Below are 14,209 nucleotides of genomic sequence, written 5' to 3' on the forward strand. Positions count from 1 at the left end.
AGCCGATCTCCGGCCTTGCAAATAAGAGAGGCAATGAACAAATGAAAAACATCCTGTTTGCTGTGCATGATTGGCGTGACACTGAGGTGGTCTCAATTACCTCTCTATGGCCCAGGTAGCAGAGGTCAGCCCCGTTCCCATGGTCATGCACAAGCAGGCTGAACTGCTTTTAAAGCCTCCATTACGACAGGTCTCAGTCCGCAGACAGCAGCAGCTTGGCTGCAAGGAGGCTTTGTCTATAGGAAATCGATGGTGATCTGCTTAAATCACAACACAAAAGGCTGCCCCCCTCTTCAGCAGCGTTAATCTAGTTCATTAATTAGAGTCCAGCCCTTTGAAAGCTTTATAAAAGCTGTGCATCCTTAATGTGCAGACTAGTTTTACCTTGAGTCATTTTCTAAAAAAGGTATCCCCACCTTTATGCGAGGGAAAGAAAGGCTTCCTTTTAAAAAAAAAAAAACGACAACTAGCCAGATTTTGAGTCTTTAAACAGCTCGAGAACCAGGTATTTATACAAAAATGAAAACTTAACCAGGTGTTAAAACAGAAGCGCAGATCTCACACTGGCATAAATATCTTGAAATAGCACGGGTTGTAATGGCTCTGGCGAGGCAGATATACCAGAGGATCAGCTTCAGTTCCGAATGACTGACAGGGAGCGGCAGTGGCAGCAGGCCATGAGAATCGGGGGCGTGCCGCAGGTACGCTGGCAGGAAATCAAAGCTTCGTGCACACAGACACAAAGCCCTGCATCACCTTCCCAGGAGGAACCCAGTGCGCCTGGGGTGCAAGGTGTCAAGTGAACCTCGGAAAGCGAGAGGGAATTTGATCTCACACCAGGCTTTATAAATTCTGGGCACTTCCTGCTCCTTAAGAACGACAAAAGGTTTCTAGCAGCAGGTATAGACAGCAGTTCAGAAGTGCCTTCTTCCTGTGCTCCCGTCTGCCAGTGCATCCTTGTGCCAACTTAAGATACCAGCCAGTCCCTGCCAGATCACAGTGCTGTGCCTCAGGTGCACGTCAGCAGGACCCCAAAACAATGCATCAGATCAAAGTTCAATGATCAATTAACCACAAAGTGCACACCACCTTTTACAGTTTTCTTATAACCACAATAGTTCTGAAATTAGGAAGTACAGCTCCAATCTGAAATAACTTTGATTGGATGAACTAAACAATGATTAATCCAACAACACTATTAGATTCAGATGGCCCCAAGTGTCAAAGAAACTCCAAGAGAATGAAGCTCAACGAATCAACACCTTACCTACCTCCAGTGCGGGCAGGAAATGGGCACCTTTGTTTTTAATAAAAAGAGCAGTGACTCAATGTGGAGAACCCACATAGGCAGAGGAAACATTATGTTTTCGCACAAATGCGGCAACATCACATCCTAAACTGAGACTCGGGCACTAGATCCTGAAAAAAAAGACAAGCGAACTCCAACCCGAGGTGCAGGAGTGATTCAAGCCAAGGAAGCCGGAAGCCCTTTACTCTTCTCTTATACTGCCGCTCCACAGGCGTTTTAAAACCCGATGCAATGCTGGAGCGGTATATGACAGTGTAATCCTAACCCTGTCTCCCGACTGCTTCATCCCGCCGGGGTCGCGGCGAGCCCGCTCCAGTCAGGTGGACCCCTTCCAGGACGGGATGCCAGGCCTGCTTTCCCAGTAACCCTGCCAGCATGTCCTTTCCCTCACTCCTGCTTCCCGTGCTACACGGAACGTCACGAGGAGGGACAGAAACACCTGCGACTGTCCGCTGTGGAAACGGCTAGAAAGCGACGATCGTGGAGAAGGCAGGGCTGCTGGCGAAACAGCGGGAAGAGGACAGACCTCCTGCGGCCCCAGCCCCGCTCCCGCGGGAGAGTCCCGCCCCGCCCGAGCCCAGGGAGACACCCCGCACACACGGACTCCTGCCCCAGAGCAGATTCCAGACGTGTGTGACGGGGGCCGAGGTGGGGAGAGAGAGGGGAACCCCAGCACGCACGCACAGGACTTCTCTACCAGGCTACACATCTTTGCAGTGCCTTCTCCCCAACTCTTTCACAACCGAAAAGCCCTTATTCAAACCTAAGGGTTACAGCCCTGCAAACACAGATGCTCGCAGGCAAACCGAAAGCCTCCTGTGTGTACAGGCCTAGGATGTTACATGTCCTTGCTCTGGTGCTGTGGAAGCAATCCAAGACAGACTTCGGTTCAGGGAATTAAATGCACCAAACCCGCAAAACTAGAGGAAACATGCTACCAATAACAGGTTTGACTGCCCAGTGAAGTAAAAGCACCTCTACTTCAGTTTTCTAGCTCCAAAGCCATCTAATCACCAGCACTTTGTCATTCATCTATATAGTACCCATGTCCAGGTCTATTTTAATAGACCTGCATATTACCACCTATGATACAGTGGTAAACTGCAACATTTAAAGTTAACGTTTAATCCATAGCCACTGGAATTCAGAGAGATCAGACATATCAAAAGTTAATAAAAAACAGCACTAGGGGATATTTAATATTATTGAACAACCTTGAAACACCAACAACAGTCATGAACAGTTCTTTCAAAGTTGTTGCATAATGAAGGACCCATACAGCTTCAACAAAAAACACTTCCTTCAGACCCAGTAACATGGCAATATTCTACCTGAACTCATTCTTCCCACTGACATTTTACAGCAAATAAAAATAACATGAAACTTACGTCCTGTTCTCCTTGTGGCAGACATTTAATCTCATATACATAGAACCTCCAGGTGGTGGATTAAAAAGCACTGAGGTTACCTTACATAAAAATGTAACTGCTATCTGATTCATCCTCTTCTGGCCTGAAAGAGACCCCATGTTGTCAACCAGTGTGATAAAGTCGCCCGTCACACTAGTAGGGAGGTATCAGCGTTTAGTAGATGTTTTGCAAAGAGACATTACAGTGATGTTACAACTCTCTTCCAAATGCACCAGACACTGCAGAAGGCCTGGCCGGGATTCTCCTCCGACTCGCTCTGCCAGTACTACAGCTGGAAAGCAAGCACACTTCAGGAACGAGATGGGAGGAGAAAGAAAAGCAACAGGGTGGAGTGAACCGGAAATTAAGCCAAGAAAACTTCTGGACGACTTGATGCCAAAACTCGTCTACCGAAGAGCCAAGATGCTACAGAATTTTCCACCCACGATTCTCCAGCCAGGACTTCTTGATCTCCAGAAATTACAACAGTCACAACAGCTTAGTGCACAGAGCAAATGAACCTGCAGAACTACAGCATGGGCCGTGTTGCAGGTGTCAATCCCCAACAGCCACAGACTCGAGGCTGTCCTGAGAAACAGGAACTTCACAGGCACCTGCCTTCCTCTGCTTTCACCCTCCCCATTCCCAAAATTTCCATGTAACAGGGGGCACTGGGGAATCCATTCCAGACTGGCAGGAACCCGGTTTTAATTTCCAAGAAATCTGCGATGACAAATCAGTTGAATACCAGAAAAACAACAATTGGCCCAAAACAATGAGACTGGCAAGTTTAGCCCTAATCCTATTATGCACCAGACATCGGAACACAGCGATCCCCCAAACAGTTATGGGGCCACAAAGAAATGAGGATGTTAAGCCCCTTTTGTGATCAAGCCTCCAATTAGTTAGGCCTGGCCTCCCCCATCAACCGGCTCTTGGCCAGCTCTCCTGAAGACTAGGCTCTGCCATGAGCCACTTCTCAAAGGCCTGCATTCTCAGTCAGCACAAGACCCAGCTAGCACAGCCAGACAGAAAGATGTCACCATAAGAGACATTCGACTGAGTCAGCTTTCTTCTCATGTCATGAAAAGGTTTGAGCCTGGAATAAATAACACCATCAAGCCTGCTTTTGCTAAAGCTCAAGGTGGCTGAAGACCTCTTACTCCTCAAGAGGGACCTACCAACTCCTATATTTATGACCTTATGAAGAGGTCAAGAGGTAAAAGGGCAGGCATACACATAAGAGAAGGCAAGGGAGGCCAACCTTAAAAGCAAAAACCAGGAACCCACACGGCAGTGGGAATGTCCAAACTGCGACAGTGAAAGGGTCGAGAAACAATTGGCCATCGTGTTGTTTCATGCAATGATCACCTAACATGGGTTTTCTTACAGTTTTATTCAAAGGTTTACATTTCAGTATAATAATGCCACACTGACAAGGAATACGCTTGAGCAGCCCAGTCAAAGTTATAAAAACTGTGGTGGGACTTGACAATGACAGCCCATCGGTCCCTAATGAATTGGAGCAATTCTGCCGGGAAGAAAAGACAATTCTACCATTCCACCATGCAAAGCTGTTTAAAACAGGTTTAAGCCACTCCAGCCTAGTGTACTCTACAGTACAGAGAATGCAAAGAGGGCTTTTACTCCCTGATTGGGCCACAAGGTGAAATTTAATCAGCCCTTTTAAGAACTGCCTGCTGATTATAAATGTGTCTGCATGATCATTCTCTCCTCATCATCAATAGGAAATCTTATGAATGCTGTACAATCCAGCAACACTGACTCTCACCGATGTCAACTTGAAGCGCACCCTCCATTTTTTATTCCTGCAATGAGAGGTCAGGAACTACCACAAACAAACCCACATAAACTTAGAATCATTTAAATATTTAAACACCGATAAACACTTTTGGTAGGGGTTACGTGATATGGGTGTGATGTTCAGTAATTGCAAAGTTCACAAAGTCATGAGAGCAAGTACTGAAATTGTAAAAGATTAAGCACTAGATCACTATAATGTTTGGAAAATATATAACTACTTGTCTCAGTGAATTCAAATCAAGGGCACATAAAAACACTGCTTTCAAGTGACTGCTGCAGCCTGGCACAGTAAAATGCAATAGCCAAAACCCCTCTGCAGAACACACCAGACCAGCCTCTCCTGCTCCTTCTTGGGTGAGCCTTCAGCTTCAGAATTACACACAAGTAAGGACAGAGGTCAGGGGTAGTGAACGTGAACTTTGCCATTTCCACTCCAAGACTTTGTCCCAGTTAATCCTTAATACATCATCTTCAGAAACAATTTACTTTGCAGGCATAGAACAAGTACTAACTGCATTTGACTACCTGCAATTTAAACTATGAAGCAGGCGTCCCCAGTTCTGGTCCTGGAGAAACTGTAGAGACACTGATCTTTAGTCCAGATGGGCTGTTAATGACTTCAAATCAGCTCATTAGTGACTTTCAATTAGTCACAATCCACCCCACCCCCCCCCCAACAATAAGAGCCGTTGTTACCCTTTTAAATACATCATATCGCTTTATCAAGTTTGATGGGTGATAAGAGTGGCGAATACAGCAACACTTACTACCTAGTCGTTGCTTCAATCTGATACACTTTATCTGTATTTTGAAATTGATAGAATTTGTATCCATGTGACTGTATGCAATCAGTAATAGTGAGGATTAAAAACCCTTACTATTAGGCTGTTTAAATTCAGAAACAGACTTAAAATAACACTTATAGTATTAGGTAAATATATATTGCATAAAACACAGCTCAAAAGTGAGCTACTTTGATTTCATTCATATTATAATGATTTCTGGTGGTGGCATCTACCACTGAACATTTTATAACGCTCCCTTTGAGAGACGCCGTTCAGAGTCAAACACTATAAAATGAAAAATTCTGAAATATTGAGAAAAGGTTTTAAAAGCAAAGCAGCAAATAAGCAACCACCACCTTCCGGCCCACTTAACGTAATACATAAAACAGCAATTGTGTGTTGTTAGATGCAAGAAATCTCAATTTTTACAGTGATTGGTGCAATTCCCTTCACACTGCACTACCAAGATCAAACAAAAGCACTCCCACATTCCCAGATCCACAGTCGAGAGGAAGTTTGCATGGAAATCATGAAAGCATACGGTTACTGCAGTGTTTTGTTGGTGGATGAGCATGTTAGGGCACAGTTTCGCAGACAAACAGAATGGCGCCCATCTGTGAGGATTTGTCCATCCGAGAGTGTGCGCGAGACGGCCTTCCCAGCCCACGAGTGTAGAGCTGTGGGTCAGTGTTAGGAGTGGACTGGGACCTGCCCAGTGGGAGACTGGTGATGACACCCAGAGCACTGAGGGCTTGTGAAAGCATTGCCAAGCCCTGCTGCAGTCAGTATCAAACAGCAAATGGGAGCAAGAAAAAAAAAAGAAAAAAATCAACACACGGACAAGATACTGATGAGAACACTCCAACAAACATTTGAAGAAGAGGACCTAAGGTTTCTCCTGTCTTCAGGAGGTGAGAGGAAATTGCCTTGGCCACAAATAAAACCATTTGATCAATTACCAGTTAAAACCGTAGCAGGACAATAGACAGGTGCAGTTAATCAGGCTTAAATAAATGAATAAATACACTGTTCTGAGCCTGAAGATGAATTAGTTCCCCTTCAGTGGATCAATTAATTAAAATTATGCAAGAGACCGCTAGGCAGGCAGAAGAGGAACACAGGACTGGCAGAGAAACCCGCTCAGACTTCACAGATGCCTGTGGATGAGATGAAGACTCGCTGTGAAAAGGCAGGACAAACAGGATTCCTATAAATCAATCTTTCTACCATATACCACACACTTTGAGAGTTGGCTTTTAGAAAGCATGCACTTAAGATTCTGGAAAGCAATAAAAAACTAAAAGACCTTCCAGGAGCAGAGTAATAAAGGAGAGCTGCTGTAAAGTGCCAGATTATGCTCTAGAGTGTGCTCTTAAAACTCCAAAATTAAACATGTCAGAATGCTTGATGAGATGTTAAATCAAGTTTCTGGCTACATGGTTATTAAAAGATCACACAGTACTATTTGTTAGACTGTGGTGTCACAACTACATTCCACACTATACACAAAACAGTCTGTCCTGAAGGTCAGACTTAACCTCTCAGCACTCGACCTGATCTGGTGGAGTGGAGCTGTAGACACAGGAGAGCTGCCATGTGTCACTCAGGTGGGAACGTTTTTTCTTTATACTTCGCGCGTTCAAGGAAACCTCTCCTCTGCATGTACCCCAAAAAGCCGATTCTTTCGGAACAGCATGAAGACCCATTCCTAAGGGTCAGTATGTGCCACTTCCCCAACTATACTGCCATGAGGACACTGGGGTGTCAACACACAACGGTCACTCCTGACCAACGCCTTCAGCTCACTGCCAGCCAAACCACCCACAAGTATCCGTTACAATACAAAAACATAACTAACAGTAATGTTGCTACAAACAGGACCAAACCCAACCTCCACCTAAAATCTGCTCTGGCCAGGCCACTGAAATGTTTCCTCAGAATATCTTCTCATCAGTAAATTGGATAAACATAAATAAAAGCCAGATCTGTGGATGGGTAAGCATTCATCCTTACAGAAAGGACACGAGAGGGTAAATTGGGAGGAAACCAGTGTACCCAGAAAGAGGACACCCAAACAACATGCAAGCTCCACATAGAATGCACCCCTGCCTGCACTGACCCTTATCCTGGACATCCTGTAGTGTTAAACCAAAATACATCTGGACTTGACTGTAGTCCAATGTAGGTCCAAGATAATGCCCATCATACACTCTTTTTAGCTTTGCCCAGAAATGCAGGAAGAAGTTACATAAAGGGCAGTTTAAATTGAGTACCATGTTCATGAAACCTTTATAAATGTTTCCAGCCATTTTAATCATAAGACCAGAATTGCCTGAAGCCAGAAAGCAGCTTTTGTATCTTTTAGACTTTACTGCTGCAGTCCTGTAATGGGACTCCTCGAATTTTGCAGCATGGTAAGTTTGTTTTGATTGTTTTAAAAAGCGATTTAAGGAAGACCACAGGCCTAAACATAGCCAGCCACTGCCAAGTAGCCAGCAACCAAAAAAGGAACAGTGACCGGAGAAAAAGAGGGAAAAAAAAAGTCTTAGCCTGCCCACGCCAAGAGAATAATTAACTCTTCAAAGTGTTGCCCTGCAGCCTCAGGAAAAGGGCTCTTCAGTATCAGCACACAACATCAGCTGCTGGAGGAGAGAGGTGAAGCCCCTGTAATCTGCACCAAAGGAGAAAAAAAAAAACCTCACTGGCCTATACCGCTGAGTGCTCTCCCACTGACCATTCAGGACAAACATTTCATTTCGGTATGTAAAGACAGGCCTGGACAAAATGCAATGGATATTTGTGCAGTATGTAATCCCTTTCACTCTGTCCCCCCCAAATAAACTCATAGCTGAAATAAGTCCAACAGGCCACCTTTCAAGATGCAACCAGTACATGGACTGCAGCGCTGCGGTTAGCGAGGAAACACTCTAGAGGCGCCGAGGATCTCCTGCAAGACTTCACCACAAGCCGATACTGCTGAGATCTAACAGCAGAAGCCGTTACCAAGTTCCTCTTAATATACTAGAGTCCGAGAGCGTGACTACAGAACCCAGAAGGACTCTGATGAACAGTAACCAGACCAAAAGCCATGAGTTCCTTACTGCTGACCTACAGAGAAATAAGGGTTTGCCAGGCAAGCACAAAGGGTGACCAGAAGGACGGTTTCTTATTTTCACCATGAAAAGTATTCTGATCCCATCTTCCAAGGTGACTTTGTAAAAACAGAAGTACAATTGTCTATGTAGACATTCACACACTAAAAGAAAAGGCTATAAACCCTTCATGTCACAAGTTCTTAACTGTGACTGAAGATTCTACTGTATATCATTAGCAAGCCGTGGATTATTTCTAGTTCCAATTATTGCCCTGACTCTGCACATAAGCTGTACCCCTCAAATTAATAATTCCATTAAAGTTATGGCAATAAAAACTACCCACCCTGGGTGAGCCAGCTCACAAGTCCTGTGAACTCCAAAGCTAGGTTAGCTTGGTCAGAGACTGCTGCTTGTCCCGTCACGAGTTACAGAGAAAAACACCAGCCCGAACAGGCCAGCGACTCTGCCTTTTAGCAGAGGCTGTGGATTTCAGGCAACACGGAGGCCTGCGGGGAACAGGCTGGAGTTCGGGACTAGGTTCTCAAAGGCACGGGACAGAAGATGGTCTGAGGTTGCTGCACAGCAGGATTTAGACGCGTCACTAACTACACAAGACTGGCACAGGTGTTGAGATTCTTCATTAAGTAGTAAGATAACTGCAGTCACACTCGTGGCCCCAATTCCTAGAGGCCGGCATAGTAAGATTTTAGCCCCAGTAAGGGATGTTTTTGCACACTCGGATGACTAAGTCTGGTTTCCACCAAGGCATACCGATATCCATCAAGTGTGAAAACCACAAGAGTTTCGGAAGACACGAAAGGAGATTAGCCATTGCAGGAGGTGTAAAAGCAGCACATTTCTGGGAGAGGCGAATACTTATAAAGCTCTGCATAAGTGATATCATTACAAAAGGCGTCCCTTATGCTGTGCTCTTCTCCTTGAAGGAAGAGTTCCAACCTGTTCTCTCCAGGTCAACAGCACGAGAACTGGAACAGCCCACATCTCTCAGTTGAGAGCAGCCCTGCAGCAGCTGTTCAAGAACAGACAGCACAAACAGGCTGAACACCAAGTCTGCGTGAAGAACTGAGCCAAAACGCTTAGCTCGACACGGAACTGGTACACCTCAATAAAAAAAAAAAAAGATTCCGAAAAAGATTTTTAATTTTAAACTAGAGCAGTTAAATTAGGCAGATTCCAGCACCTACTGGGCCAGAAAGCTAAATCCAAACCACTCGCCATCCAGCAAACAAGGAAGCTACTACACAGCACAAGCAGACTCCCAGAAGAACAGAGGCAGTTTTGACATGATCTAGTCAAATCATTTCACCCAATTTGCATACATTTAGACACTTTATGCTGAAAACCCTCCTTATTCAACAGAAGCGGCATTACTGTTCGGAAACGGTCTCGGATTACGGTTAAGTATGAAAAGCAATGGAGATGCAAATCTTAAACATTTTCAAGAGGTACACTTTAGAGCCCCCAAAATTAAAACAATCAATGATTGATTTGTTTTGTTTTTTTGTGAACAATAGTGTTCACAACTGTACTTAAAAAAGCTACCCAGCAACCCGACAACTTAATGGCAGGGTTAAGAGCAGGGTCCTCCATAGTAGGAACATTCTGGTTAATGATATCAATTACCCTCAAATTGGTCCCATTTAATGTCACAGCGCAGGAGCATAAACACAGCTGAGGGTTGGGAGTTATTAACAGCCTCTAAATGACCAAAAGAAACCATCAGGCATCGTGAAAACCAATTTTCAAGACCCAGAACAAATTCAAGACCCACTTCCACACTGACAGCGTCCATCAGGAGAAGACCTTTGTCTTTGCTGAATGTGCACCCCAATGCCGATAGCCACTCACACACTCCTTGCAGTCTCATTCTTGAAAGAGCCATTTTGTTCTACTGACAAAGGACAGGGTGGACAACGAGGAAGAGGAGAGCGAGCCATTGTGACAGACCACCGTGTTATTTCAATGGAATATCTACCGCCCCTCTTCCCAATACCCCCCTAGAGTCACCAGCTCCAGAAGAGTCCAAGAGGCCAACAACCTGGGCAGAACGGAACGAGGCACAGAATGTATTGGCTTCATTCCCTTTCCAAGAACAGACCACCGCCTTTCTGCTCGATGCAGAACAAAAGAATAAGAAGACTGCATCCGACCGTTACAGACAATGGAGCAGAAACCTGGTCGTTATTTAAAACCATAACTTAAGGCTTTACCTTAAAATGAATGAAAATGCAGGAGAATACGCTCATTTCCTAATGATACACAGAGCCACCTCACAGCAAGCTCTGCTCTCCTGCAGCACAGTGTACATCCCTGTTTTACAACAGCACCGGTCTGATCCTTCCATGTCAAAACAGAAATTAGCTTCAGAACCTAATCTTTGCCATTCCTTTGCAGTGCTTCAGGGCGAATGTTACGGGAGTCAGAACAGGGTTTAATCAGCACGCACCAGGCGTGTTGATGGTAATGTAAGTGTAAAAAGCCCAGAACAGGCAGAATAATGTTGCAGCATTTCTGCTGATTGGTGCTGAACAGCTATACTACTCAATCACACTGCTTTACAAGTTTATAAAGCCTCTTGATTGTATCCTTATCACTGTCAAAATGAGAGTGCCAATCTTCCTTCCACATGTACTTTTAAAAGCAGATGGCGATATTGTAACCACTACGTAGCCAGTGTAGGGACAATGTATTTTATTTCTTAACAAGTCACTTCATCACGCGTGTGACGGTCAAACGGTCTTTTACAAGCAGCTGAATCTTCAGAGGGAGAGAGACAACGAGGAAGCATTTCTACACCGCATACAACCAAAAAACAACAAGGTTAGCAACTTGTCCCAAAACGCAACATACACCCTGGTTTAAAAACACCACAAGGAGAACCGTTTACACGGCCTGCTCCGCCGAAGTCGGCGCTTTTGTTTTAAACAGAAGACGCAAAAGCTTTCAAGGCGACTTTTTGTGGGTTTTTTTTTTTACTGCCCTGAACGCGTGACGCCTCGTACACGTCTCGCAGGGAAAAAAAAATAGCGGGGGCAAAATATTTCTTGGGACCGCTGCCTTGGTCTATTGCCAAACTGTGTTTTTATATATATATAGATATAAATGGCATTTTCGGGCCCTGTGCTGGCTGGCGCGCTGTCTCCGAGGCGCTAGTCACCAGCCATTACCTTGGTAACCCGGAGGAGAGACGAAACAGGATTTCCTCTCCCTGCGGTTCACAACGACGACTTGAGGGAGGCAGGGTCCCTATGAGCCGAGGCGGCTGGCCGTGTCGTGCTTTGTCAACTGCACACCTCACCCTGAGTTTACGGTCGTTGCAAGCTGCGTCAGTAAGGTAATTTACTGCAGAAGTTTGCCGTTGAATGCCATTCGAGTTGCCAGATGTTGGGGGAAAAAAACCCGAAATCCTGTTCAAGCCCGTTGCTTGCTTTTCACCGTTTCACGGTTCCCCCCCTCCCTTAAACTCGAGGCTTTTCGCAAAGTGAACACGCTTGGGCCGTGGACAGTAAAAAAAAAAAAACCCCACCCGCGGCGGCGCCGTGGGACGACAACTAAATGACACGTCATGCCCCACTCGCGAAATGTGGCACGCAACCTATGCATCGCTGCGGTCAGTGCCCCCAACACAGAAGCTCAACGCCGTGCCCTAGAAACACCGCTGAAGCGCTTTCTTGCGAGGAAAACGCCAAGCAAGTTTCATGAGTAAAAGTGAAAAAGGCTTTAATGTCAGTCTTTGCATACTCCTTTCCCTCTCAAAAAGGATTTCAAGTGCATAGATAACTTAGACGTTTGATGCCCCTCCTCCCTTTAGTCTGAACTTCTTATTGAAGTTATTTTTTTTTACTTTCTTCCAGGAGTAGCCCCGTTCAACAGCGTGACGAAACACCGTCTCCAACTTCACCACCCCAGCTAGGTTACAGCACTGCAGAAAACCCAGGTACCTCACGGCGGTTACAATCACACAAATACACAAAAGGAGGCAAGAGACTCAGACCCGGCTCAGTTTATGTTCCTCTCTGGCAGGGAAATGCAACAACTCCTCTAACAGGCGCTGTACAATCCTGCAAACCTTCGTCCAGGGAAGACACGTATACTATCGTGGACGAGCAATCTCTGAAATTCAGCCTCCCTGTAACAGCACGCCTCAGTGCTGAGAGAGAGAAGCTCAGCAATGCCATTTAAAAGACTCACAAACTGGGCGTCTTGAACTGCTGGCCATTGAGCTGCTCGTTCATTATGAACACGGCACCTTGCTGCCGGTGCAACTCGTGAGTATCAGTTGATATTGGTCACTGGTCGTGCAAGGACCCGTCTCCCACGGTGACAAACCCACGGGTCTCCCCCACACTGACCACACCACCGTGACAAAGACACGCATGCAGCAGCCCCCTTAACACGCAGGGCTGTGGTGTCTCTCTCCAGCGGGGGCCTCGTACCGCACGGCGGGTCCTGCAGTCCCCGGCGGGGGTGGTGTGCGTGTCCGTCTGTGAGGGACGGCGCCCCGCTGCTCCAGAGCCGTCCCTGTCGCATCCACACCAGCCACCCAGTCCCCCCCATCTCCCTGCAGGCAACACCCTGCCTACCGGCCCGCAGATCCCCCCGCCTCCGCCGCCGCCGCCTCACCTCCTTGCGGTCCTGCAGGCACTCCAGCACGGCCAGGTTGTTGCTCCAGGTGTGCTTGGGGCAGAGCCGGGTCAGGTCCTCCCGGCAGGCCTCCTCCTCGGCCAGCTTCCAGCCGGTCGCCCGGCGGGGCTGCGCGGCCGGGGCTCCGAGGCCCACACCGCCCGGGTTCGGCGGCCCGCCGGGGTTCTGGCCGCCCAGGGGGACGCCGCCGCCGGGGACGACCATCGGATTGCCCCCCTGCCGGGCGTCCCGGGAGGCGGACAGAGCCAGCAAGGCGGGCATCAGCAGTAGGAGCAGCTGAACACGTCTACACGCCGCCATCTTCGGGGAAATGGCTACAGCAGGACGGCGGTACGCCACTCCTGTTTAAAGCGTCGGCGTGCGCGCTGTGGGCCGGCCCACCCCGCTCCCTCCTCCCCGACCCCCGCACGGACGGGCCGGCACCGCGGGAGCCCCAAACCGACGGCTAATGGGGCTGCCAGCGGTCTGGGCTGTCAAAAACATTAAATTAGTTGTTATTCTACGAGGGACGGGCCTAGTAGTAGTAGCCGTAATTTTTTTTTCTCTCCTTAAAATAATAAAAAAAACACAACACACACAACGTCAGCTCACTGACGTTACAGTTAACCGGTGACAGTAAACCCATAAACTTAGACGACCCCGAGAATCAGATATTGATCTGGTTTGGAGCCCGTTGTATTAGCTTTGAGATAAGTTCTGATGCTGTAGCAGAGATAAACGTGTCTCTAGTGCATTGATAGTTGGGGAAATATGAGAAGTTTGCCTTATTTCGAAGCCCTAGTGAATTCTATTTTACAATTTGTTCAAAGGGTTCTCTTTTTTTATATAATGAACGTGTCTGAATAGCCAGTGCCATCGGCAATAATTGTTTTAAAAATAAAACTATTTTTTTAAGTTTGTTTTCAATTTCCTTCGCACGATTGCATGGGCTATTCAGACACATCCACCATAAAAAAAAGAACCCTTTGAACAAACTGTGAAATGCGGTAAAGATTTTGATTATTAAATGCTCACAAAAAAAAATTAACGGTCCTTTTCTGCTACGCTGAACTTTTCAAACAGGCGAACTACGGCTGTTTAATTTCGATCATTGTGGTTCTAACTAGACATCGAGAGAGCGGG

At 46.5% G+C, this 14,209-nt stretch overlaps 1 protein-coding gene and 1 long non-coding RNA gene across 2 annotated transcripts in view; one reads left to right on the forward strand and one right to left on the reverse strand.

Moving 5' to 3' along the window:
* The window catches only part of LOC102688686 (Golgi apparatus protein 1), a 36,568-nt gene extending 22,967 nt beyond the window's left edge, over window positions 1–13,601 (reverse strand). The window contains exon 1 of the mRNA XM_006641244.3: window positions 13,067–13,601. Within this exon, the coding sequence (XP_006641307.1) occupies window positions 13,067–13,387 (321 nt within the window). The 5' untranslated portion in view covers window positions 13,388–13,601. The remainder of the gene's footprint in view (window positions 1–13,066) is intronic.
* Window positions 11,175–13,072, forward strand: LOC107080000 (uncharacterized). The gene is made up of 3 exons (XR_011182850.1): window positions 11,175–11,263; window positions 12,298–12,380; window positions 12,467–13,072. It is a non-coding gene; the product is annotated as an uncharacterized lncRNA (long non-coding RNA).
* Window positions 13,602–14,209: the final 608 nt, after the last annotated feature.

The sequence above is a fragment of the Lepisosteus oculatus genome, chromosome 20 (assembly GCF_040954835.1).
Source record: "Lepisosteus oculatus isolate fLepOcu1 chromosome 20, fLepOcu1.hap2, whole genome shotgun sequence".
NCBI classification, from domain to species: Eukaryota; Metazoa; Chordata; class Actinopteri; order Semionotiformes; family Lepisosteidae; genus Lepisosteus; species Lepisosteus oculatus.